At 43.3% G+C, this 26,114-nt stretch overlaps 1 protein-coding gene across 2 annotated transcripts in view; it reads right to left on the reverse strand.

The window, feature by feature from the left end:
• Positions 1–2,741: 2,741 nt before the first annotated feature.
• The window catches only part of NPAS2 (neuronal PAS domain protein 2), a 96,928-nt gene continuing 73,555 nt past the window's right edge, over positions 2,742–26,114 (reverse strand). For both annotated transcript variants that reach the window (XM_065741138.1, XM_065741139.1), the window contains exons 9-21: positions 25,317–25,399; positions 24,639–24,745; positions 23,336–23,483; positions 22,693–22,774; positions 22,155–22,296; positions 21,359–21,465; positions 21,087–21,179; positions 16,195–16,341; positions 9,118–9,312; positions 8,113–8,279; positions 6,981–7,073; positions 5,174–5,360; positions 2,742–3,935 (exon numbers count right to left, since the gene is read on the reverse strand). In XM_065741138.1, the coding sequence (XP_065597210.1) occupies positions 3,768–3,935; positions 5,174–5,360; positions 6,981–7,073; positions 8,113–8,279; positions 9,118–9,312; positions 16,195–16,341; positions 21,087–21,179; positions 21,359–21,465; positions 22,155–22,296; positions 22,693–22,774; positions 23,336–23,483; positions 24,639–24,745; positions 25,317–25,399 (1,719 nt within the window). In that variant the 3' untranslated portion in view covers positions 2,742–3,767. The remainder of the gene's footprint in view (positions 3,936–5,173; positions 5,361–6,980; positions 7,074–8,112; positions 8,280–9,117; positions 9,313–16,194; positions 16,342–21,086; positions 21,180–21,358; positions 21,466–22,154; positions 22,297–22,692; positions 22,775–23,335; positions 23,484–24,638; positions 24,746–25,316; positions 25,400–26,114) is intronic.

Below are 26,114 nucleotides of genomic sequence, written 5' to 3' on the forward strand. Positions count from 1 at the left end.
GCCCCGCTGCCCCGTGCCAGGCGAGGAGCGGTCCCGCCGCGGGCCCTGTGAGGCGGATGGCGGCGGATTAGAGGCGGAAAAGCCGCAGCAGAACTCACCGCACCCGGGCGCAGGGCGGAAAGGAGGGCGGAAGGGCGCGCGGAAGCAAGGAGCCCTTCCGGGTTGCGGCCCACTGCGCCTGCGCAAACAGAAGCGTGTGGAGCGTGGGGTGGCGGGTGCAGCGCGCATGCGCGCTGGCTGCAGGCGGGTGCCAGCTGTTAAAATCTGGCGGCTCCTTAGTAGGAGGTGGGTGTGGTTCAAGGTACTGGGTATGAGTTATGATTAACGATAGGCTGCTTTGATACATCGCTACGCGAGGCATGCTTTCACTAGCCTTTTTGTTTGTTTGTTTGACCTGCCTCTCTGCATGGGGCTCTGAGTGCTTTGAGTGCTGCCTTCTTATATGCTATCTGTCTTTAGGGGTCTTTCTTGTAGATTGCCCCTTGCACGGGGGCTTGGCTTGAGGATTACCCCATTGGCAGGCAGTGTCCCGTTCAGTCTGCACCTCTCATCCCTGAGGCAGAAAAGTGCACCAACCAGCACAGGGCAGCACGCGATGCCCTCTTGATCTGCCTAGAGAAATAGCTGGAGCTGGACGCTTCCACTGGGACAAGGCACACCCCAGCTATACCACACCGGAACCACAAACCGCTCTGTAAAAGAGGATTGGCAATTCGTGTGCACGCAGCAGGGAGCAAGGGCGGTAATCCAGAGCTGGAGTGTGTGTATGGGGAGGAGAAATGAGACAGACTGTGAAAAATGAGATTCTGACGTAAATCTGCTCTCTCAAATGCCCTGTGTCCTTCCAAACAACAATGTAAGCCAGTTTACGGGAAGACAGCCCCACCCTATTCACTGTCTGCTAACTACTGCAGTACTGCTGGTTTAAGGCTGAGCTCGGGCATAGCACCGAGAATCAGGAGAGATGTGGGAAAGTAAAACAATTTCTTAAAGAGATTTTCTCCTCCTGTGGCTTCCATCATAGCAGTTGAGATCCAATGGTCATAGAATCATATACTATCCCAAGTTGTAAGGCACCCACAAGGATCACAGAGTCCAGCTCCTGGTTCCACAGAGCACCATCCAGCATTCAGACCCTCCGTGTGACAGTGCTGTCCATACTCTACTTGAACTCCAGCACTTGGGGCCGTGCCCAGTGCCCTAGGCAGCCTGTTCCATGTGCACAGCCCTCTGATGTGCCTTCACTAAGGTTTATTTATAGTTTATGGAAAGAAGTTTCCTCAGACATCAGATGAGAGAACCTTAGGGTTTGGTGCTTTAATCTTCATCTGGAGGGGTCACTCTTGCTTCACTGAACGTAAGAACTTAAATGTGAGCACAGTGACTTATATATCTGGGAGAGGTGACAGGAGCTAGTGATAGAAATGTTTTCTTGGAGACCAGATGTAGCCTCAAAATACTTTTTGGGAGAGAGATACTTGACTCCCTCATCTTCCTTCAGTACAGACTAAAATACCTGTGTATCAATCAGTGTTGCCAGCCAGTCCTGCTGTGGAAGCAGTGGGGTCATTTTACCAGCAGGTTTTCTCCAGATTTTTAGTTTTTTTCAGAAGGCTTTTCAGAACCCAAGGCAAGTGAACTTTTTTCTGAAAGTTTACTTTCACCTTTTGCAGCTCCTAAGCCAATTATCTCTGTTGTTTCTTTATGGCATAGAGATCAGAAATGAACATGAGGGCCCTGTGACATCTCTGGTGCAGATGTGTGAGAAGGACAGAATGATTTGTGCCCTCTTGAAAGTTAGGCTGTGTCAGTCAGATGCAGGCTGTCTTCGGGGGCTCTGGGAGCCATCCCTTCAAACCTGCTGTGGCAGATGAAGACATTACTACACCTAGTTGTCCAACTTGTTCTTTGTTGGGGCTTGCTGCTCCTGCAGCAGAGTTGTAGAGGGAAAGCAGGTCTGTACTTTGGCTGCTTCATCTCATCAATTTGAATTTAACAAGAAATAGTCTGCACAAGGATGCCCAAGTGGACACTAGACTGTATGCAGAGGGGTATGTTAGCTAATCAGCAGAGGTGTAGCAGGAAACTCTGGACAGCTAATTCTCTAAGCACTGAAGCTGCTGCTTTGTGAGCACGGGTCAGAGCCCAGGTATATCCTGTGTCAGACTGCTGTAAACTGTCTGCTGTACCCTATGTTTTGTCCCAGTCCAAAACAGTTTGGTTGGAAGTACAAAGCTACCTAAGGCCTTAAGTTATAAGGGAATGTAAAATTAGCTGTCTTGGCTAGCAGCTGGTATGACCTCCTAAGCTGTCATTCTCATTGTCTGTGCCATACCCCAGATCCCATAGGATATTTGTTTTTGCTAACTGGGTGCCAAACACCCTGTAAGGCTATAGCTAATACTAAAAATCTAAAGTGAATCATGTAGTTGAACAGCCACAGGAAAATGTGTGCAAGTCCTGCAGTAAAGCCTTTTGGCTATTTTATTTTATTCTACAAATAAAGAACACTGTTCATCATTAAATGGAAAAAAAAAATAGCTTGAGATGTATATAGCATGAAACAGCAGTACCCTTCACAAAAAACCACATTTCTAAATCATTAGTTTATTACAAAATATCCACTCACAAAAAAGCACAAGCACAATCTTTATACTTGTGAAATGAGTTGATATTTCATATACAAAATAATTTCCACATAATTCCATATAATTTTATTTTATATAGAAATAGGTCATTATTACAACAGCTGTACAATACACTACTTTTTATTTAATAATTACATAAAATCTTTCTTAGAAACATATCAACAGAAAACATACAAAAAAAGCGAAAAGTGCATTTCTTTTTTTCCCCCCAAAGGAAAATTCAACCCTAAATGTTATAATGAAGGAGATATGTAATAGTCTGCAGCATCCCGAGTCAGTGGGCCAAAACACAGTGCATATTTCTCAGAGACTTGCAGTGAGTGAATTATTTAGCATGAAGAAGGATCCATCTTGTATTATGGGAGAGTTGCATGATTGTGCTTACAATTTGAGTTCACCTCTGCAACCACAATTCATATAGAAAACAGTCCAGTGTTTTTTGTTTGTTTGTTTTGCTGTTGTTTTGTTCTTAGTCACTAAGAATAGTTAGGGTAAGCTGCAAAATACTTGTCAGATTCTAAATCAAGGGTTATGAGCTGTAGACCATCTTCACCAATGACCAGGCTTTCTTTTCCATTGGATGTGCTAATTTGGCCACAAGAATAAGGAAACAAACTTCTCTTTACAGAAAGTGCCTAGGTTTTGTCCTCTGTGCAGTTGTGCAAAATAATAACAATAATCATAATAAAAATAATCTCTTGTTCTCTCCTCAATAGACCTTTGACGCAGTGCTTTTCATACACAAAAGAAGAACTGAAAGAGTGAAGGCCAAGTACCTCATGTGTCTGTCAACAGTCTTTTGGAATTGCCAGACAGCTTTCCAAGCAACACGCCAAGCTGGAACTCCTCCTCCTGTGCACCCAGTGATGATGGAGTTTGCACAGTATACTGTTCCTCTTTGTTTTGCTCTGCCAGTACATGCTGTGCTCACAAGACAGCGTAAACTGAATCCAGCGTGCCGTCAGTGTGCTGTGTGCAGCAGTCTGTCCTCTGTGGCATCACAGAGCTGTGAAACAAAGGCTCGTGCAAAAGCCAAAACAGTAAGTACAAAGTCATTCTCTCCTGCCCCATGTGCCCATTGGTTAAAGCTAATCGTGCATTGATTGTGCTGGTGGGACTCTATCGCAGTGGCTGTGGTAAATTTGATGATTCTGATAAGCTATTGCTTCTTCTTGGTAGTTGCTGCTGCTGTGCCTGATGATACCCCATATTTCCTTGCTGTGGCGAGTAAGATGGCAGGAGCAAAGAATCAGTTTGCTCATTGTGCAAAGAACTTGGTGTTTGCACCTACAGATAAAATAAAATTCATCTCGTTGTTTGATTCTTTCACATGTTAGAGCTCGTCGTCCTCAATGTACAGCATGCTTAAAAACATTACTCTTTTGCTGGCTTTTATCTCTGTGGCTGTGTGCTTGGCAAGGGGCTCGCTTACCTATGCTAGGAGGAATGGACTTAAATTGCAGCAAAGAAGATTACAGTTAGGCATTGAGAAAGGTTTTCCAGTAGGCATGCCCTGCCTAGGATTTGCAGGTTATTCTGAAAAGTCTGTTTAAATACAGGCTGGGACAAACGTGTCAGAAATGACATGGCTAGATGGTAGAAATGAAGCAGAAATGACACAGGGGAGCCTACTGGGCCTCGTGAGGTCCCTTCTAGCCCTTTCTTTTTGTGAGTATAAGGTAGGGTTTAACCTTGCCATGTTGAAGTCGATGTGAATTTTGCAGAAGCTTGTATGGGAATGGTGTCTGCCATTTTATTTATTTATTTATTTTCCATTAATTCTCAGCTACGGTAAAGATTCCATTTTTCAGTTTAATTATTTGAAGTCGATGGTACTCTTTCAATGATTCCAGTGGATTTATGATAAGGTTTTACACACTCAGTTCAGCTCCTTTGGAGACACCTAAAGAGACACATTTCCCCCCCCCTTCCCCTTGGCTTTAGTGTGTGCTGAATTAGGTAAAAAACAAAAACGAAAACAAAACGCCACAGTATTTTTCATCTTCAAATCACCTGGTGCTTCCAGGTGATCTGCTCCAATTCATCTTCTTTGCCTTGTGGAGTTGAAAAATACATTAATTTATGGAAGAGATCTGGATATCTGATCCAGCTCTCATTTTATGTTGTTGCTGGTAATTAAAAATCATCTTTTGACTTGTAAACTAAGCAAATCTTGTACTTAATAAAGAGTACAAAATAAATCCTAAGGCAGCAATTTTCTCCATCTAGAAATATACTTTAAATACATCCAGGATAATCTGATTATGTTTCCAGTATGCAGGATTAGTAATTTCCTTTGAAATCATCTGACTGTTCTCACTGCTTTCTTGCTATACTGGAAGAGGACACGACACTGTATCAGTGTCTCGCACATTTCAGTATCTCTGAAATGGCCATCTCTGCCATGAACAGGCTCCTGCTGGAACTTACAGCTTGGCAAGGCCTGCAGGCCCCGTTTGCACAGCCCATTTGCTTCATTACTCTGTGCGTGTGTTTTACACATTATCTTCTTTGTCCTTCCCTACCTGCAGGTAGCGCTGTTGCTGATGCTGTTGGTGCTGGAGTTGCATAGGTGGCAGAGAGGGTGGCTGGGAAGGAGGAGTTGTGGCAAACCCTTGGTTTAACACTGCTTGTCCCATCGGAACGATTGGAGAGCCACTGCTGGAAGTCTGCACTTCCAAACTTTGAAACATTTGTTGGTTTTGAGAATATCTGTGTGAGAAAGAATGAAAACAATCAAGAACAAGCCAGTAGAAACAAAGGTCTTCTCCTAGGACACGAGGTAGACATCAATGGACTTCATAAATAATTCTTAGTAAAGGATTCCAGTGCATCAGATCTGCACACATGAGAACCAGCACCACTGGCAGCACTGCTCTGCTTAATGCTGTGCATGAGCTGGACTTGGAAGGCAGAATACATTGCACCTCAAAACCCAGACCGCATTTTAGATTTATCAGATATTCTGCTTTATGCATGTCTTCAGCCACAGATTCACATCCCAGGCTCGTTAAATCAAATGGCCTTTGATTTTTTTTATTAATGAGTTCTGAACTGAGGCAGCTGAGAAATAAATACGTCCCCTGTTCTGCTGCCTGTGCTCTGATATGTCTGCTTGTGGGGGTGGTAATCTCCTGCAGAAGGATTGGTAGGCTTGATTACTTTCTAAGGTGCTTGCAAACATACTGCCAAGTATGGTCAGTAGCTCGTAGCTCCCATATCTGTGGACCACATTAGAAGAACACAAGAAGCCTCTAGAAGTCCTCTAGAACAAGAGACAGGCCAAAACCAAAACACTCAGCTCCTCTTGCTAGGCTGCTTTTGCACAGCTAATGCCAAATATGTGCTGTTTTGCAGAAGGCTCTGGGTAAAACCACAATGGAGCTACTGCCAACCCAGCCTAATTCTGTTTATCCTGTAATAGGTGATGAGATCATACTGTGCTGTGTGTTTTTAACAGCTGTTCAAAATTAGGGGTTAGTCAGAAATGCTAAGATTTGGGCACTTAGGAAAGGATGTGAGCTCTAAAAAAGGGTCCTGTGAGTCAGGCAGAGAACTTGAATGGGGAGAGGTATCTCTGAAGATCAGGCTTGTTTATTAAGGGGCTTAAAAGCAGATCTCAACTGCAGATCTGTATGTTGAAGGTTTCAATTTGAAGTAATCTTAAGTAGCAACAGCTATGATTAAAAAGGAAGTACTGAATACCTACATTCCTGAGGTAACATATGGAATCACTTTAATGACGTACAAAGAATTACATTATCATTTTGACAGCTAACAATTAAGGACAATGACCACAAAAACAAACAAACAAAGAGCTAAAAGGGAAAAAAAGCATTTTATGACTGAGAGTTCCCACTTCCTTCACATAAGGTTAAAGGAGAGGAAAGAGGGTGTTTTGCTTAGCAACAATTCAGAGAGTGCTGATGCAGGGCCTGTTGATTCTTTTGGCTCTGCTGCACTGAATAGGCATTCCTCCACTGGTATTACTCCAGTGCTTCCCTGTGCAGAGGGGGAGAGCTTTCTTAGTGCTTGTCATTTCAGCTGGGCCAGGACTGACTTTCTGTGGGTCAGAAGTTCCAGCACTGAAATGAGCACTGCCATGAGGGAGAAAAACTCCCCAGCTCAGCCTTGTTAAGATACCACTGACACATTGTGTTTCCCTCTGTAATTTTTACTGATGTGACCAGGCAGGTAAGGCTGACCCTGACACTGGCAACGAGACTCAGCACAATAATGTGCTCCTGATTATATCTATTTTGTCATCTTACTAAAGAAGACTGTTTCCCCTCAAAAGGGACTTTGGCATTTTATCTTTAACAAGCCACATACTTAGCCTGGGTTCCAGCCATGCTGAGGTCTGAAGGGTGTCTTGCATTACAGGACGTGGGCATCATAGGCTGAATAGGCTGGCTGAGCAACAGTCTTGTACATGGAAAAAAAGAAAAAAGTGATACTACTGTAAGAGAAAGATCATAAAAATGCCTTATTTTGAAAACTGAGAAAAGATGCTTTTGCAGGTATGACACAAGACTGAGCACAGGAGATGTAACCTCAGCTCTGCTGAGTAGAGGTCTGGGGTCGTGCATTTCACATTTGTGCTCTTCTGAGGTGCTGGGTTTCAGGAGAGGGAAACTTCTATTGTTCCTGCTGGTTTCGGTGGGAGTGGGTTGTACTGCCTCAATATCCAACTGTTTTATTTTTTGTTTTTTGGTACAATCATTTAGGTTGGAAAAGACATTCAAGATAACCAAGTCCAACCATCAACCTAATACCAAGTCCACTGCTAAGCCATATTCCTTAGTACTGCATCCACACGTCTCTTTTGTGGGCAGTCTGTTCCAATGCTTGATCACCCTCTCTGTGACTAAATTCTTCCTGATACCCAAGCTAAGCCTCCCCTGGTGCTATATGGCACCATTTCCTTGTGTCCTTCACTTGCCACCTGAGAAAAGAGACAGACACCCACCTCGCTGCAGCCTCCTTTCAGGTTGCTATAGACAACGATGAGGTCTCCCCTGAGTCTTTCTTTCTCCAGACTTAACAGCCCTAGTTCCCTCAGCTTCTCCTCATACCTCCTGTTTTCTGGTCCCTTCTCCAGATTAACTGTTCTTCTCTGTTGTGTGTTTGACCAACTCAATGTCCTTCTTGCAGTGAGGGGCCCAAAACTGCATTCAAGGTGCAGTCTCAGCACTGCCAAGCTCAGAGGGAAAATCACTTCCCTCATCCTGCTGGCCACGCTGTTTCTGACACTGGCCCAGATGCCTTTGGCCTCCTTGGCTGCCTGGGCACACTGCTGGCTCATATCCAGCCGACTGCCGACCAACACCCCCAGATCCTTTTCTGCTGGGCAACATTCCAACAGATATTCATACGCTTTGTTGGAGCTGGAACCTCACCCCCTCCCTCACTCCCACAGGGCAGCCTGAGGCGTTGGACATCTCAGTGCCATGTTGTACCCTACCTGAGCTGCTGGTCATGGCTGCAGCCAGCAGCAGATGCACCGGGACCAGAGCCAGGGCCAGGGCCTCGGCGGGACAGAGGGGTGGAGGGGCTGAATGGTGTGGCCGTGCTGCGAGTTGGGCGGCTGCTGCCTGTAGTCAGCTCAGTGCTCCTCTCTGCCTTTGGGCCCTGCAAGAGAGCAGGGAGAGCTGGCCGTGAGAGCCCCACAATGGGAATCATAGAATCATTAAGGTTGGAAAAGACCTCTCAGATCATTTAGTTCAACCATCTGCCCACTCCCACCATGCCCACTGACCACATCCCTCAGTGCCACATCCACCACAGTTCTTGAACACCTCCAGGGACAGTGACCCTACCACCTCCCTGGGCAGCCTGTACCACTGCCTCACTGCTCTTTCTGAGAAACTTTTCCCAATATCCAACCTGAATGACCTTTTCTAAGGAAAAATATCATTGTTTTTCTATGTGTTCACTTTTAAACAGTTATGTTAATGTGGGCCAGTAGGAGACTAAATGCTAAGGCTGAGGGCTGTAAGCCCTCACCTCATTGTGGTACAGCCACGTTCACTGCGCACTCTGGCAACAGCCATAGAGGCTGTGGCTCCTGTTGAAGAGAGGCACAGCTGGTGAGTGGAAGAGCAAAGAAGGAAATGCCCAGATGTCAGCAGTAAGAACTGTTGTGCCAAGCCTCCTCACTCTCACAGGTCTCAGTTACAAACACTTGATGCTGCCCTCCCATGTCCCACTGCCCACCCCACACATCTCACACCAATATCCAAGCACCCCAACAGCATGCCATCATGGCAGGCAGTGGGTAACTCTACTGACTGAGGTCTTAAAAAGATGAAGTAAAATGCTGTAGGGACACACTTTATACAGTCTGCACATAGAAGAATAGGGAAGGAAAGGCATAATTGTAGGACCAGTGTAATTTTACTTGCTTGTCTAATAAGAGCTCATTTTTTTCTTTCCATATGAATGCTTCTCTAGTCAGATAAATGATTACCTGGCTTGATATCACACTTGCTTCCCTCAGTACTTGCTGGCTCTGAGTTTGTGGAGATGCAATTTGCCCTGGGAGCTGGGGACTGGGGACAAGCTGCTGCTGAGAGATGACCCCTGGCCTCTGCTGTAGTGTCTGTGGCTCTGGCTGCTGAATATTGCTAAAGCTCAGGGACACTGCTGGCTGCTGTAGGAACATCTGGAAAAGAAAGAGGGAGATGTTTTAGTGACATAGTCCAATTGTTATGAGTGGTGAATGAGACAGATTTAAATCTAGAGATATTTCCTAAAATAATCACAGCTCTGAATTCACCATGCATTTACTGTTAGTTGAAAATCACATATTTCCTATATTAACAATTCTGCTGTCTCTGGTTTCTTTCTTTCTTCTTCTAAAAGTGCATCATTACTTGTGAAATGTGTCCTGAAAGTAAAAGCCCTCACTCCATGGGGCAGGCAGGGCCTTTTTGAGAGCATTTGTCATATTCTGGGACACCCTGACCAGAAAGCAAAGAGTAACTCCATGTCTTTTTAATCCTTTCATTTTTCCTTTCAACAAATCAGCCTGTCTTTCAGGCAAGGCTGCTATTGAATTTGTCTCGGAAAATTCAACACCTTCTGTACAGTTGGGTCGCTGAACGTATTTAATGAGGCCACAGCGAGGCCAGAGTTGTGCGTGTCGAATGGCTGTGTCCTTATCATTGAGAAGATGTGTAAACAGGCAGTCACTGTCATTTATCTGATTTCCCATCAGGTAGCTGTCACCTGGTGTTCTTCCTAATCACTCATTTGACTTGTGCGGGAGAGCTAGAAGCCTCTCTGTTAGTATGTTTCTGTAAATGATGTACTCTCCATTCTTGCACTGCAAGATGAATCTTTCTTCTTCAAAAGTTGCCGGGCTTTGGAATCTTCTGCTTTCCTAGAGGCTATTTCTTTTACTAGAGCTATACAAAAGGAAAAGGCATCTTTTAGAACTCTTAATTATTAATGCTACAAGATATCTTTGCAGTATTTCAAACCTATCCTCTTGCCACCAAGGACTGTACAAAGCGACACTCTGCAGGTAGTTGAAGGCATTTTTGGCTCTGATTCTGGTCCCACACCACCAGTACAAGTGTGGAACTCCATTAACATACGTGGAGCTTCCGAGAGTTGAAATGAAATCAGAATCACAATTATTGTCTTCATTATTCATCCACCAGTCTCATGCATGGCAGTATGTCTGAGGTACACCCAGTAATTAGTACACCTTTATGCAGCTTATTGCTATATTAGCAATTCCCTAAACTATCGTGTCCCCTGTAATTTCTTTTGGAAAAAAACCCACCCCCTTCTTCAAAGAACCAACACAATGCATTGATTTTCTTTGCATAAGCGTAGGCTGATCTACCATATTTGTGGTTATTTATCTAGCTTTAAAAACACAGTTTTTATTTAAATATTGTAATTTTTAATGAATCTTGGCCTGCCAAGATTTTACTTGGAAACAAGTTAGAGACAAATCTTACGTTAATCAGTTACTTTAACGAGAGTAGGGGCAATTATGAAAATGTTAACGGACTTAAAGCAACAGTGTGGTGTGTTTCAGGTCCTGTAACTAATCTCAAAGATGCCTGACAGAAATAAATGGGTCAAGTCACAGAGTTATGGTTGCTTGCAGCGGGTCTGAAATTAGCTCCAAGTGTTTTCTTTTAAAAACACTGCTCGCTGAGTTTGGTGCCATTACATACCAGAAAGACAGATGGTCTTGCAACTTCTGCCAAATAAATAGGTCTTATTATGAATAAATCAAAGGCAGAAATTATGAAAATTCATTTTCTTGTTTATTTCTGCGATATAGAAGATCAGCTTTGGACACGTTTGCTAGATGAACTTGATTAACTCCAGCAATGAAACCGCTCTCCACTGATATAAAATGTTTGATGTAAAATTCAAAGGAGGTAGAGCAAGTGGCGTGTTTCCAAACATGGCATGAGGACCGTAAGCCTACTGTTCCTGACAAGATTGGCACAAGGAACGACCTTAAGGAGCAACATCTTAATTGTCCTCCCTGTACACAGTGCACAGTGCTGGTGAAATATTAAGTCCATCCAGTGTGAACTCAATACCCATCAATGCAAATGCTGGACGGGGTGGAACTTGCAGCAGATGAGTTACTCTGCAGTGAACGAGGCAGAGGCTAAGTAGCTTATCCTTGACAGGAAGCAGAGTAACCTACTTTGCAATTACTGGAGTGTACCACTGGATAGGAATGTGTGCAGTTGGCAGCTAGCACACTATGAATTTACAACCAAGTTTATTGCAGTAAACCGATTTCTTTTGTTCATGTGTTAATACCTTGAGAGGCCTAGGAGTGTTTTACACTGAGGGACGCTCTCTGTTGTGTTCAAATGTACAAAGCAGCATTACTACAGACTGAACATAAATATCCTGGAAAAACAAACTGAGGGCAGGAAGCAATGGTGTCACTTAACCTGTGTCCCTGCAGAACTGGAAGACCCAAGATGCCTGATAAAAACAAGACTTGAGAGAGGATCGAAGTACGGAGCTGCTACCTGCAAGTTAAGCCTGAAAGCAAAAATGTACTTCACTTGTACAATGCAGTTTTTTCATAATATATCTCTTGTGATAGTCCTACCTGAATTCCTCTGAAACATTGCAGCTTTAAATAGCAACAGAAACCTCATAATAAAGAGTGAAATCTTTTCCAGCCAGAGCAAATCCGAACAGATAAATCAGCAGCCCCGTAACTGCACTGCCAAAAATGACATGTCTCGTGGCTGATTTTGTGGACTGCAAGACCAGAGAAGCATCTCACAAATATTTTTAATTGGCCAGCTTGATAACATACGCAGCAAAGCTGCAAGAGAGGGAAGTGGCCCTCTGACACTCATTGTGAGATAGTCAAGTCTCTGATGCTAATGGCTGAATCGCACTGGAAGATGTGAGGGAGACAGCTCTTGACTCTTTGCTGCTTGGATAATTGGGTGATGATAGCTCTTTGTTACAGGAATCAAGACTCCCTAAGTAAAATACCTGCAGAGGAGAGAGGTGCAGCACTGGGAATATGAGATACACTGACTTTGAAGGGAGACTGGCTTGCAAATTACGGGTGGATAGGGATGTTCTCATTTTCACTTCTTGCAAGCTGCTCAGGCTCAGCTCTTCGTTCTGCCTTCCTCCCCATCCGCAATTCATTAGCCAGACGTTGAAATCTGGCACAAACACAGCATCCTTCAGACTTCTGAGGTTACTCCTGCTGCTGCTGCCCTCATGCTTTTGTTGGTCAGGAGAACAGAACCGGGGACTTAATGGGGTTTGGAGCACTTTGTTCAGGGCCTACAGCCCTCCTGCTAGTTTTGTCTTTCATTGGACGAGGCTCTTGGAAATAGTTACAAATGAAAACGACTGAGTTTGACATCTGTCCGGTTGGGAAAATGCTTCTTGGTGGAGTGCTGCACTACACTTCTGAAAACCTCTGAAGAAAATGGAAATTGGGCTTGCTTCTCCACAGTGCACACTTCGGGACGACATGCTAATAAAGGAGCTAACGAGAGAAAACCAGGGAATGCTTTCCCCTTTGTGGCCAGCCCATGGCACTCCCCCATGCTCACAACCAGCACTGCCCTGTTCACTCCATGAAATATCAAAAAGACCAGAAATGTGCTCTTCCTTTTGCTGCTACGCTTTGTAGCCTTGATGATAGACATGGGTTGATGTCTGCAGCCATGCAGCTCCCTCAGTGGTGAAATCTGCTTGGCAGAGCACGTGGATAGACTTCCGATTTCGCAGTTTACTCCCAACCTCCTGCGAGTCACAGAAGTGCTACAAGTGAAAATGTGAGGCTTTATTTTAAAATGCCCCTAGCTGAGTATGACAAAGCTAATCCCTGGTCCCACTCCATCCTTGTAATGGCACAGTAATTTGTTGCTTTTATTTTTTTTTCAGTCTAGAGAAAGCAGGAGTAGTAAAAGTGTGGCTGCTCATAGCTTGCTGCCTTGTGAGATTGGTCTGGGGGGACTGACAGGCACTCAGATCCCAGAGAAGGAGAGCCCTCCCCATCCAGCTATACAAAAACAAAATCTCTTTCCTGTCTGTAAGAAGGTGCTCTCATTTTCTATTTTTGCCTCAATTATATACAAAAAAGAAAAAAAAGGATCAGGGTATATAAATATTGAAGACTTCACAGAGGCAGTGTAGTGTTTTCTGCCCAATTAAAAGGAGAAGAAGTAAAAATATCATGACTTGATATTCATAATAACAATAATAGCTTTCAGACACATCATGATTCTGAATATTCTAGACAGCTACTTGCAGAGGGACTTCTCTTCCTTGTTAGTCAATATCACTGCAGAACCAATAGAGAAAATTAAGCCTGAAATTAAGTCTGGTCTGCCTGTACGTTTATATGGGACCAGGAACAGGGAGCCCTGGTTCTAGGACCCTGCACTGACGTGCTGCCTCATAGTAGAACACATGTAGTAGCTTAGGTGGCAAAGTTTCAAATTTAGCTTCACCGATTCCTTAATTGCCTAAACATACAATCCCAAATGGTTTTAATACATCAAAATGCATTGTACAGGTGCTGATGAGAGGTGAGAATCTATTTCTGTACGAGTTAGAAGCAAATTTCCCATTGGCTTCAGCAGGTCCTGTGTTTTCATCCTGTACTTAAAATGTTAGAGACTTTAATTTCTGTGGCAGAGATTGTCTTCCAAAAATCTTGTTAGTACAATGCTCACAGTGGGTCCCCAGTGCAACATTTCTAGCAAGGGTCATTCAACCTGGTATTTATAGTTACATAATAAAAAACAGAGCAGTAATCAACCTGCTTTTGGGAAACTTCCATAAAAGTGTATGATTTTCTTACATTTGTCATTAAAAGAAACCTAAGATGAATTAAACTGAACTTGCTGGTGCAGCAGGGATCACAGGTAGTACAAAGTAGATACTGTACCAGCTCTGTGCAGAAGGTATCAAAGATACAAGGACAGCAGCCCCAGTCAGTTTCACCCTGAAGGCTTGAGCTGGTCCAGTGACAAATGCATTTAGACACCTCCCAGCTGTAAAGGAATGAACAGCAGCAGAGGTTTCGGAGGTTTTAATGTGACATGGGAATTCATCTCTTGTACTCTGTGTCCCAGCTGGGCTGGGGTTGGGAAAACAGGGAAAGAGTGATCTGAAAGAGATGAGCACTTGGGGAATGCCTGAAGGAGGGCTGGTGGCTAAAGGAGGTACAGACATGGTACTGAGCACCTGTGGTGTCCCCATGAAACACGCAGTGGACTGATAGAAAGTAATGAACTGGAGAGATACAGTCAGTGCTAGGTATGAATGTGAATATGTTTCCATTACAGCTGCTGACACAGAAGACTCAGTAGATAAAAGTACTAAAACATTAGTGTAAATGACTCAAATCTTTCCCCTCACCACTACGGTTGAGATATTGCTTTCCTCTCTCCCTCCAGAGAGCTCTTAATCTTTCCTGGTGTAGGCTACTCAAGAGGCTTTCAGAGGGCAACATCCCCATTCAGATGAGTTGTCTTTCTCATGTCCATGTGTCGTAGCCCAGGCATGTCCATCCCATGGCCTGTGGGCTGCATGTGGCCTGGCACAGCTCGTAATGCAGTCCACCCCATAGCCTCCATACCCCTCACTATAAAGCCAGTGGCTATTCCTGCCCAGGCTCACAAGCATTGCTCAGCAAGGAACAAACTGTGTGCTGTTAACCACATATGGGCTGAAACCAGGCTATGAGGCGTAGTGCAGTGCTAACTCAAGTGATGACAAATAATGTTATTTTGATTTTTGATAGATCGGCTGAACACAGTTGTGAACAGCAAAAAATATGCAGCCGTGCTTTCCATTACGATAAAGGGATTTGAGAGCAGGTTTGAAGATTGCAAGAAAAATCATCAGTGTTTTGGTATATTTGTGACTCCATTTCCAGTCAGCACAAATCCATTACCCAAAAAATGTCAAGTGGAATGTATAGACTTGCAATCAGTTATTGAACTAAAAAATCTGATCATGTCTCTCTGCTGGACTTTCATAAGGCTCATTTTAGCAGAAATATCCCTTGCTTCACAATCATACCTTTTTCATGTTTTATCACTTCTTTTTGGCAGTACACACATTTGTGAACAACTGTTTTCAAGGATGAAGCACAGAAAGAGTACAATTTCATCAAAGTCTCTGACAAACACCTTGAGAACTTGCAGCTAATGCCATCCAACCAAACTGACGCATTGGTTTCACAAAAATTAGGGTCAAATACAACTAGTTTTATGTTTTTGTTGCTCTCTTTTTTATGTTTTAATAAAAAATATTTTAAAATAAGTTTAATTACCTATATACATCAACTATGTTTTATGAGGGCTGCTCCAGAAGTAATACCTCCTATTTCATGATATTGGCCTACAGCATCAGAGGTGGATGTTGGTGGTGTGACAGTAGAGACTGGACATTCCCACCAATATTCTGTGACATGCTGTTGCCACGTGACAGAAGGCAGCAGAGGGGCAATCTGACACAATGACATCTGACATAGAAGTATGGATGGAGCAAAGGTATGTCACTGAATTCCTCCATGTGGAAACAATAGCACCCACTGACATTCATCGACATTTTCCAAATGTTAATGGAGACAAAACAGTGGAACTGAGCACAGTGAGGTAGTGGGTGGTGCATCTCAGCAACAACACCATCGCAGCAATTGTGTAACAGTGGGTCACTTCCTCTGGTGCAGATTTTTAGGAGCAGGGCATGCAGGTGCTTCTTCATGGCTGATGAAAAATAGTATCCAATGGTGGTGACTATGGTGAAAAATAGTGTTTTGTAGCTGATAATTTACTTTACCAAACAGTGTTACTGTGCTTTTTGTATGGGTCGTATTTTCCATGGAAATAAATAGGTGGCATTACTTTTGAAGCATCCCAGGACAACTCCTCTTTACTCAGTGTGACCCAAGCAAATGAAAAGGCCGGACACCTGTACACCACGACCCTGGGGCTAATTTTAAGTCACCAACCCTATCAGGTGCTTCACAGGAGGATGCTTTGCCCTCCCAGAAGCAACACACCTGCACGCTGGAATCCTGGACCAGGCAGAGCTGCTCCTGAATCTTCTGGAGCTCCTCCTGCTGCCAGCGGATGTTGGCCTGCAGGATCCGCGTTCGCTGCTCTAGCTGGTCCTTGATGGTCTGGAACATGCTAAACTGGGCAGAGAACTAGAAAAAAGGAGGAAAAATGAGTCTTTACAAAGAAAACAGTCCTCTGTGCAACATTACTCTGTAAGAAGTTACTGGTTTCTTGTCTGCAAAGCACAGTCAAAAGACTAAAGTATGTGTAATATACTACCATCTAGGCAGAGATAAATCTTTTCTATTTTCAATTTTACGCTCATATATTAAATTGCTTCACTTACAGTGATCTGCTTACAACTGACCCTGTTCTGTTAGGAAATGATCAGAATGCCCATTTTTGAGAGTATGCTGTTTCAGAATATCAAGAGTATCTTAATAGGATGGCAAACGAATGCATTTTTATCATTGGCTTGTGGTTTGGAGCCCTTAGCACAGCACAGCTGTATATTCCAAATGTGTTTACCAATACTTTCCTTTTTCCACACAGAAGTAGCTTCAGTGCAATGTTTTATTATGCTGATTACTTACTATATGATCATGCCACAGCTCACTACAGTAAACATTTTCTAGATTTCTGCCACTGTGTAGTGGCTAAGATGCAAGAAATACTCATTAAGCTATTTTTATACATGAGGTAAAATGAATAGCTGAGCTTGATGGGAGAAAGGCTATTCTAAATAATAATGCAGAATGGAGATCACTAATGAGGGTCAAGAAAAAAGTGCAGCCCCCATAGCAGCAGTGCCTTGCATCAACTGGAATCACTCCATAAGCATGGAGGGAACCAACATGGCCATAAATTCCCCATTTTATTTGGTGTTTACAGATAAGACTCAATGTCCACCGAAGCTCATTATTACTTTAATTGGCTTTGGAATTGTTGCTTTGCACAAGCTCATATTCCAAAAGTAAAAAGCACATGTTGAGAAAAACCCATGGTGTTGTGGCTTCAAAAAGTCGGTGAGCTTTTCTGTTATCGGGGCATCCAAGAAGTCTTTGAAAAGGATTCAGCACTGGAAGCATCCAGGCAAAAGACAGGAGAAAAAGAAAAAAGGTGTTTTGCTATGGCTTGTCGAACTTGAAGATGTTATTCCTGTGGCTGTTTTTGTAGCTCTGTGCTGGTGAAATGCTGGTGGGTGAAGCTGTGCTTGCTTCCACCATTTCTGGCTTTTGCTTTTTTCATAGGAAAAAAAAAAAGGTAACCAGAAGGGAATTAAAGAGCTCTGTGGTACTAGCAATGCTGGATGGATCAGTGAAATTTCTGGGTACTCCGAAATCTAAAAATGGCAGATCTGTATCAGCTAACCACTTGGTTTGCAGCAGCTAAATACATGAAAGTACCTTCACATTCCCTCCAACAAACAGCTGAAAACTCCATGTACGTGTCTTCTGGGTGAGAAAGAAAGAGAACTTCATTGGGTTTCTTTACATTTCCAGCCCAGCTTGGGACGTCACCATCTAAAGTCTCCTTGTGTGTGAGGCCAGTGCAGTGGCCAGCAGTTACCTGAAGCCCAAACTGATGGCTGAGACATCTCTGAGCGCTCACAGTGTGCAAGGTCTACCAAGGAGGTAATGCAAACACGTTGCCTTTGGGATGCCATCTGCAGTGCTTGTGCCTTTTAACATCAGCACTGTCACCTGCAGCCCCATCCTCTCCCAGAGCAGAAAAACGCTGCTGAAAGACCCTGTGGGAATCTGGTGTTAAATTAATTGGTGTTAAAGGAGAGAACTCGGAGACGATTCTTCCTCTTTCCCTACTCCATATGCAATGTGTTGAACCTGAGTAATGGATGAGTGGAAGCTGCTGATGTTTGAGTACAAGTAGGTGACTCCAAGGGGCTGCTGCTCTGCTTGCTTAAGCCCTGCTCCATGTCTTGGAAGAGTTCTGGGCACCCTGAATTCAGAGGTGGAATTACGCTTTGTAGCAGTGACCTGACTAGGTTAAGCACAGCCAATTCCTGCCTTTATGTACAGAAGGGCTTTGTAAAAAGCTGGGCCTTGCCACCTAATTTTCTCCGTATTAACTCTGTTACTGAGGGCTACCCTATAGTCACTAAAGGGGTCTTCATCAGAATGGAACTAAAAACAATTTAGCCGAAGTTTATTCTGACTGTCCAACATGTGGACTCCTTGAAGAGTTCACACTTTGGGAAAGGAACCTGATTTCCTTCATACAATGAATGGAATTCTTTGAGACATATTTATATAATAATTTTAGACTCCATAAGAAACAATTTGCATTCCTAGTTCTTAGTTTTAAATTTGAATTTGCTTTACAAAGTTGCACACAAAAAAGTATTGCTGTTGAATTTAAATCATTAGTCCATTATTTTATTCAGCACCTTTTATATGTAACATATTCATTTAGTATTGTCTTTTTGTTTCCCACTCAACAGCAACAGCAATTAGCTGGTCTACCAGATGAGAACTGCTAAGGAAAAGGATGAGAAACTCTTTTTTTTTTGTTTTTTTTCCTACTCTAAGACCAAAGTTTGTTGATAACTCTGGCAGTGATACCTGTGACTACAATGCTTCTATTGTTTTTGTACAGTGAGAAACAAACAGCAATTGACCTGCACTGCCAAGTATTTATCTCAAGATCACCAACTGCTCTACTAATTAAGGAAGAAATCTGTAATTATATGATACACTAAAAGAGCTTAACTCAAAATGTTCCACAGCAAAGCACTGCACAGCTATAACGTGTCAGATGTAGCACTGACACAGCTGCACAGAGAGGTGGTGGAGTCTCCTTCTCTGGAGATGTTCAAGACCCAAATGGATGCCTACCTGTGCAACCTGGGCTAGGGAGCTGCTTTGGCAGGGGGTTGGACTCCATGATCTCTAGAGGTCCCTTCCAACCCCTACAGTTCTGTGATTCTGTGACTTAACCTGTGAGATACCTATAACTGCAGAGCATCGCAGTTTAATCAAGGGGGAAAACAGACCCATGCCCACTGGGATGTTCTCCCACTTGCGGTGTGCTGAGCAGAAGGATGTATGCCTCAAGACGTTCTGTTTCTACAAGTTTCATTAAAACAGTAGCTGGGTAAAGGCAAAAGACCCTATTTATTTCTTTTTACTTGGTTTCCTAATGAAATGAACCTTTCTGTTCCTTCTACCTTCCTACCTCTAAGCCTTCTACCCAATGCTGGCAGATGTGCAACAGTTGTGAGAGCCTCAACAGCACTGTGCTGCCATGATGCCCCATGAGCTCTGGCTGGGTAGTGGGGAGGAGGACCCCCCACTGCACAGCCCTGCAGGGTGCAGTCAGCCAGGTTTCATTGGTTTTGAGGCTCACGGAACAACTTGTTCATTCCTGCTGCTACCAAACAACACCTGTGCAATCCCAAATGGAATTATTAGTGCTGATTATTATTCAGTCATCAGCATCCGCTGGGTTATAGGAGATTTAATTTATTACAATGAGGGAGACAAACAAACAAATATTCTAATAGGGAGCACTTGGTTTAAGGAGAACCATTTACACTCAAGCAGCACACAGTGCTGTGTTTTAGGGTTCATTAAATAGGCTATGTTTGCTTCCCCCAGTTTAGAAATTGCCAAGGGGCTGCACCTGTGGCCATGCAATAGAATGGCACCACGGTCTGGTGGGGAAGATGGAGCTGGAGCACCAAAAAGTGTTATGCTGGGACATCAGAGGGAGGGCCTTTGGTTAGCAATCAGAAAGCATCCCTTCACCAAGGCTGCGGGGTAGGAGGAAGGAAAGCAGAAAAAAAGTCATGCAGAACATGCACAGGGTTACAATAAATAAACTAATTGATGTTTGGAAGTGCATTAATGAATACAGGAGAGGAGTATCTGTAAAAGAAAATGACTGCTCAGAGCAGATAATTGATATGCTGTTTCTTCACTGCATGCTGGTGTGGAGTTGTGAAAAGAATATTAAACACAAAAGATAAATTAGAATTTGTTATTTTAAAGCATGGATCCTCAGGACTTTTTATGTTTTATATGCTGCTGGAAGAAGCACTGGGATCTTGGGAAGGAACACAGTGTACAAACAGCATCAGCAGCTTAGGTCCAGGACTGTCATTTCTGAAATCAGGGGGTGATGGGATACTCATCGCAACACAACCACAGGCTGCAAACAATGAGATGGGAACATGGTGCTCCAATTTGCTCCTTCAGAATCTACTGCAAATCACAGAATCACAGAATCATAGAATCATTAAGGTTGGAAAAGATCATCTAGTTCAATTGTCAACCATCAACCCAACCAAACGAGACGCTGAGATGGCTTTCTGGGCCATCACCCACAGTTGAGATACAGGCCAAAAGATTTAAGTGGAAGAATTTGTCAGTGCAAAACATGTCCTGCTGTTGCTGCCACACTCACAAGAAGGGTGCTGCTGTGCTCTTAGTGTGCCTTTACCGCTGGCTGGTTCTGCCTTCATGTAGCCAAGCAGTTGTTTTAGGAGGGCCTTTGTTAGGTTTTGTGTTTTCAATTCTCAGTGTGACCTTGATTTTGAAAGGATATGATCCCATAGAAGCAAAGTTGAAAACTGATTTCCCATCTCTGCTTTCTGTCATCCTGCAAAGTAGATGTGTGAACCTATATGCACTTGGACTTCTGCTGAGAATGTATGCAGAAAAATATGTAAACACGCAAGCATACAGTTCAGATTACTTTCCCACAGCGTTTGAGGAGTCTGAGGGCTGGAGGATTTTTGATTTTAGCTACTAAAGAGCTTCTCTAAAAACCCTCAAGGACCTGGGCTCTTGCAATGAATTTATTTATTAGATGAAGGAAGAAAGCATCGGGAGAGAGGCAAGTGACCTATTCCACTTCCCACCCCCCAACTAACCTGTGCCAGTGGTGCAGGCTGACTTTGCAAAGTTGCCTGAGGCAGCAACTGCTGTGGGAGAAGCTCACATGAAGGTTGAGAAGGCAAGGAAGCCTAGGTTAAAAACAAAGCAAAACAAACAAAGCAAAACTTTATTTGTAAGTTTGGCTCCTTTAAATTCTATGTTTCTTCTAGTGCCCTGGCATCTGTGCAAGTTGTTTGGATTTGCTAAGCTGCATATGTGGCACATGCCTTCTGCCTCCTGCCTGTCCCTATTGCTCTCTGGAAGTTACCTGCAGAGCGGTAGGCTGGCTGAGCCTGTGTGCAGATAAGTCCTGCTGCGTGCTGGATGTTCTCTGCAAGGGAGTGCTCGCCTCTGCAGTCAGCTTTGTTGGTGTAGCTGCAAGAGAAGTGCTGGTGAGTTCTCACAAATGGCAGATCATCTCCACTGGAAATCAAGATTATGAGACCTGGCTAAAAATGACTACAGTCTGGCTGAATTCCAGCTGGAGCCCAGGCTGTTCTTGTCGGCTTTAACGGCAGTGAATTAAACTGATAAGGAGGATCTGGGCAAGGACAAAAGTCGAAGAGACACCCTGTAGCTCTGTGCTCCAGTGAGCAAACCAAAAGGACCCAAAAGCTCCCTCTGTATGGACCAAATAACTAAATTTAGCTCATTGGCTTTTCTTCCAGGCCAAGAAGCAGAAAGAGTACATAAGGTGTACCCAAGTCATGGCTGGAGCATCCCGAATATTGGCCAGAAGAGTTCTCGCCTCAGGCTGCTATTACTCAAGAAAGTCAGGAGTGGCCTTGCATTGCTCATACAGTCAAATGTTTGATCCTCAAAGCTGAAGACACAAGTCCTTATTTTCATAACAGATCTAAATAGCAGGTTTCATTTTCCAGTGTATGGATGGTTGTGCTAGATCTTCCTTCTTGTATATTGCCATTGCACTTCACTGTCAGTGAAACACATGTATCATCAATAACTTATCAATAACTATTACATCAGCAGCTGTGGGATATAGACACACATTCTATAACTTGGCTAAATGTAAAATAATGCAGCAACCTAGGAAAGCCACTCACATGCTGGGTCAGACTTGGGTGTGTGGGAAGATTTTGGTGAGCTCCTGGATGACACTGATGGTGTCCGGCTAGCACTGAGGATTGAGGCACCAATATCAAGCGCGTTAAAGTGCTGTTCAGGATCCAAGCTGGAGCCACTGTCCTGAAACAAAGCAAAAATAGAATAGCTATTGCATCTTTTGGGGGAAAATCATTTCAAAATGCATCTACCAATACTTGCAGACTTATTTATTTGTCTGATCTGCATGAAACAAGAAGAACTAATTCCAAGGAGGCCAACAGAAGAGCTGGGCACCAGTGTCAATGTCCCTTCCAAGTAGCAATTACTTAATGTGCTGTCCAGTGAGCTGTCACTGAGGTGAGCTTTAATGAACTTATCCAATTTAATTTAAAATTATTCAAGTGAGCAATGAATTATTATTACTATTATTAGGGAAACCACCCAGAAAGACAATGCTGAAGTCTTCAGTGATGTTAGCGTAGGAAAAAGTTGTGATTCCTACATGTATTCATGAAAAAAAACCTTTTCTCATTGTACCTTTAGTGCTGAGGACACAACCTCTGAGGACACTTCTTCCAAGCCCATCTCCTGTCTCCTCTCCACCCGCACATCTGCATAACTGAATGTAAAATACAGTTCTGTGGATCACAATGGAGGTCATAAAATGTGCTTCAAGCAAATACAGAAATGAATTACTCTAAAGTTTTACAGGTTAATTGAACAGATGGAACTGTATGGCATTTGAAAGACTGTTTTAATTTTCATTTATTTCTCTACCTATCTTCCTGAAGTCAAAAATTGGATTAAACTTGAGGTCAAGTTCACATCCTAAAGTTACTCTTTAACTTCACTGAAAAGTTTCCACACATCTCTTAAAAAAACCAACACATAAAGATTTAAGGAATGGGATAGCTGAGGGATCTGTCTATTCCTTATTTTTGCAGAAAATGGAAAAATTCAACAGTTACTCTACTCCTAAGCTCATGGACAACAAATGGAGCACAGCATACACTTAGTTTGGTCATTTTTCTGCAATGAACGTGTTTCATTCAGAGAGCTCAGGCTTCACTTTTGTTACTCTGAAGACAGATCATGTTTCTAAGAGCCAAAGTTTGCAGTTGTGAGGATGCCCGTATCTTACTCTTCTTTACGTTCCACTGTTTGACATGAGTTTTCGTACCTTACCACCATGTGTGTGCACACAATGAACTCTGGCTTGGAGTTCCACTGGTGGTATGTGATATAGTAATGGGTCTGGAGCCAGATCCACTGCTGTCCTTTGGTCAGAAACCGATAGCAGCACGACTTCCCCTTGCCAAACTGCATCACTGTCAGGAGAAAGTAGACACAGCTAGTAGCAGTCACCAGTGTGAAAAGGTCATGAAAGCTGAGAAGTGGGACAAAGGTGTCCATGGCCCCACTGACTCCTAAGCATCTTCTGCATACCTTCTTCTGGCAATTTGAACAGCACACCCTTTAACAGTACAATTAGCTTTAACATTAATGGGCACTAACACATTAATGTCCTCTACAACTGAAACATAAATCTCTTCCTGGCTTATGTGCTGATCACATACTCCCTAATGAGGCATCTGGGATTAGTTCCTAGCAGTGATCATCTGAAGACCTGTAGCAGAAAAGTACAAAATAAAAACACTTGAGGAGATGAGTTTTCTGTACAGATGGATGCTAGTGACTGTACAGAATGAAGTGAGTACAGGGGATAACGTTGTGCAAACACAAAAATCATTTGAAACCAGAAGAAAATTCACAGATAGACAACATTTTGAAGGGTGGTAAACTGGTATATTACAGGCTTCAAAGATTCAAGGACAAAATTAATCTCTGCTTTTGTTCCAAAGGTTTCAAGGGGATCCCAAACATGCATATATTTAACCTTTCTATATTTTAATGTCAACTTATAAAAGCTAATTTTGGCTGTATATTTTTAGGCCACCCAGAGGCAGTGAGACTGAGATGTTCCACTCAGATCTATAACCAAACATTTGAAAAGGATTGCCTCCTTTTCTTCACTTCATAAAAGAGCTTTCCACTTAAATCTTAGTAGATTTTATTTAAATAATCACAGGTAATGCCAAATACACGGTGGGCAGCATTATGGTAAACAGTCTGCAAGATTTCCACCAAATACAATCTCCTCAAGAGACTGCTTGAACTATTCCTGTATATTTTTGACTAATACAGCAGGAGTCAGATCTGGCATATTTTATCCATTCGGTAAGTCTCACTGGCTGCTTCTTGGAATAGAGAAGGTGAAAGTGCTCTCCTCAGAGCTAGAGGAATTGGCCTCAATCACTTCTGATCAGTGATAATGCACTCAATCTATTCCACTAAGGAATACAGCCACAAGGCAAAGGTCAGAAACTCCCCATCTGCATTTACATCTACCTTAACAACAACCATATGCTACTGAAAAAGGTATCCTGGTTAATTCACAGAAACGTGGGCTATGTGATACTTACAGTGTTCATGGCACCTTGCAAGCAGCTCTAGGTCATCTATATGGTAATAGTCGTAGCCAGAAGTACCCAGCACTTCAAAAGGCAAGTATCCTATGATCGGCGGTGCTCTGCATTTGGGCACAACAGAAGTGAACCCATACAACCACAAAACAAACAGTATTTCTGCACGTTGACAGGGATATTCCAAAAGCCCAGAGAGTGAGCACCTTCTCCCCAGCATAAGGCCTGTGACAAGCCCTTCTTTTTGGCAAAAAAGTGCTTGTGGAAAGTAGCTTGGTTTCTAAGGGGCTTTTATGTGAGAGCCTGTGGTACATGAGTCATAACTCAGTGGGAACTGCACATGCAAACATGGGCTGGATTTTGAGGGAATTATTTCCATAGTTGTATACTAATTGTATATTTTTGCTGTGGGAAATGCTTCGGTCCATTGATATTTTTAAAACAAACAAGAATAAGCTAACCCCAAATGCAGCCTGAAAAACAGTTTGTTTTAGAAGACAGATCAAAATAAATGCAGGGTAGAATAACAAACATTAGCATTTGTAGAAACATTAGTGATAACCCTCCCATTCATGTGATTTAGATGTGAAACACAGCACTGCTTGAGAGAATTGTGCTTAGGAAAATAGCAGTGAACAAGCACAAAACACAATTGGGATTGTTCTTCTTGTCACCCACCTGTGATCCAGGAATAAAAATTTCCATTCCAGACTGTGTCTTGATGTGAATTCCTCTAAAGGCTCTTCCACGATGCACATCTCCTGTGTGGTGAAGAAAACCATATTACTGAGACCTGCAGCTGCACACCTCTACTTCATCTTAGATTTGTAAGCTATAAATACAATGTACAGAAAAGATTCACGCACTTCCTCCTAGTTCCAAAGAGCAATCTATCACACTCATTTCCATGTCACTGGTCCCTTTCCCCTCATAGGGCTCATATCTGACATCAGTTCCTTCCACCTCACCCAGCATACCCGACATCTTCACCTCTCCCCCCAGTCTCACCCTAGATGTTGCCTCTGGTGGGCATTTGTCCCCCATTTCTGAGTGTGAAACAAGGCCTACGTTCTTCCTGACTTCAAGCACAAAGGTTTGGGATGACACTGGGAGTGAAAGTTTCTCCTGTCTCCATCAGTGCTGTTCAGGACAGTCTATCTGCTGTCCCATGATGTTCCCCTGCTTCCTGCTACCGTGTCCCATGGGCTGAGGGCTCAGCAAGGCCTTCCTATCATTTCCTCCACCACTCCCCTCTCTGTTGTTGCCCTCAGGGACAGAAGTCTTTTGGGCCACCAACTCTCTTTGAGAGGAGAAGCTGAGGTGTGCTGTCATCAAGTATTTATCTTATATTTATTAAAGCTCAAGAAGGTGATTAAAGTTGTTGACCGCACAATGGCAAAAGGCTTCATGTATAGCTTCAATTCCTCTCTTCAGTTTACACTCAGATCCATACTGATGCCCAGAATACACCCTACA

Source organism: Cyrtonyx montezumae, unplaced genomic scaffold, assembly GCF_038088225.1.
Source record: "Cyrtonyx montezumae isolate F1298 unplaced genomic scaffold, pur_monq_1.0 scaffold_3, whole genome shotgun sequence".
Taxonomy (NCBI): domain Eukaryota; kingdom Metazoa; phylum Chordata; class Aves; order Galliformes; family Odontophoridae; genus Cyrtonyx; species Cyrtonyx montezumae.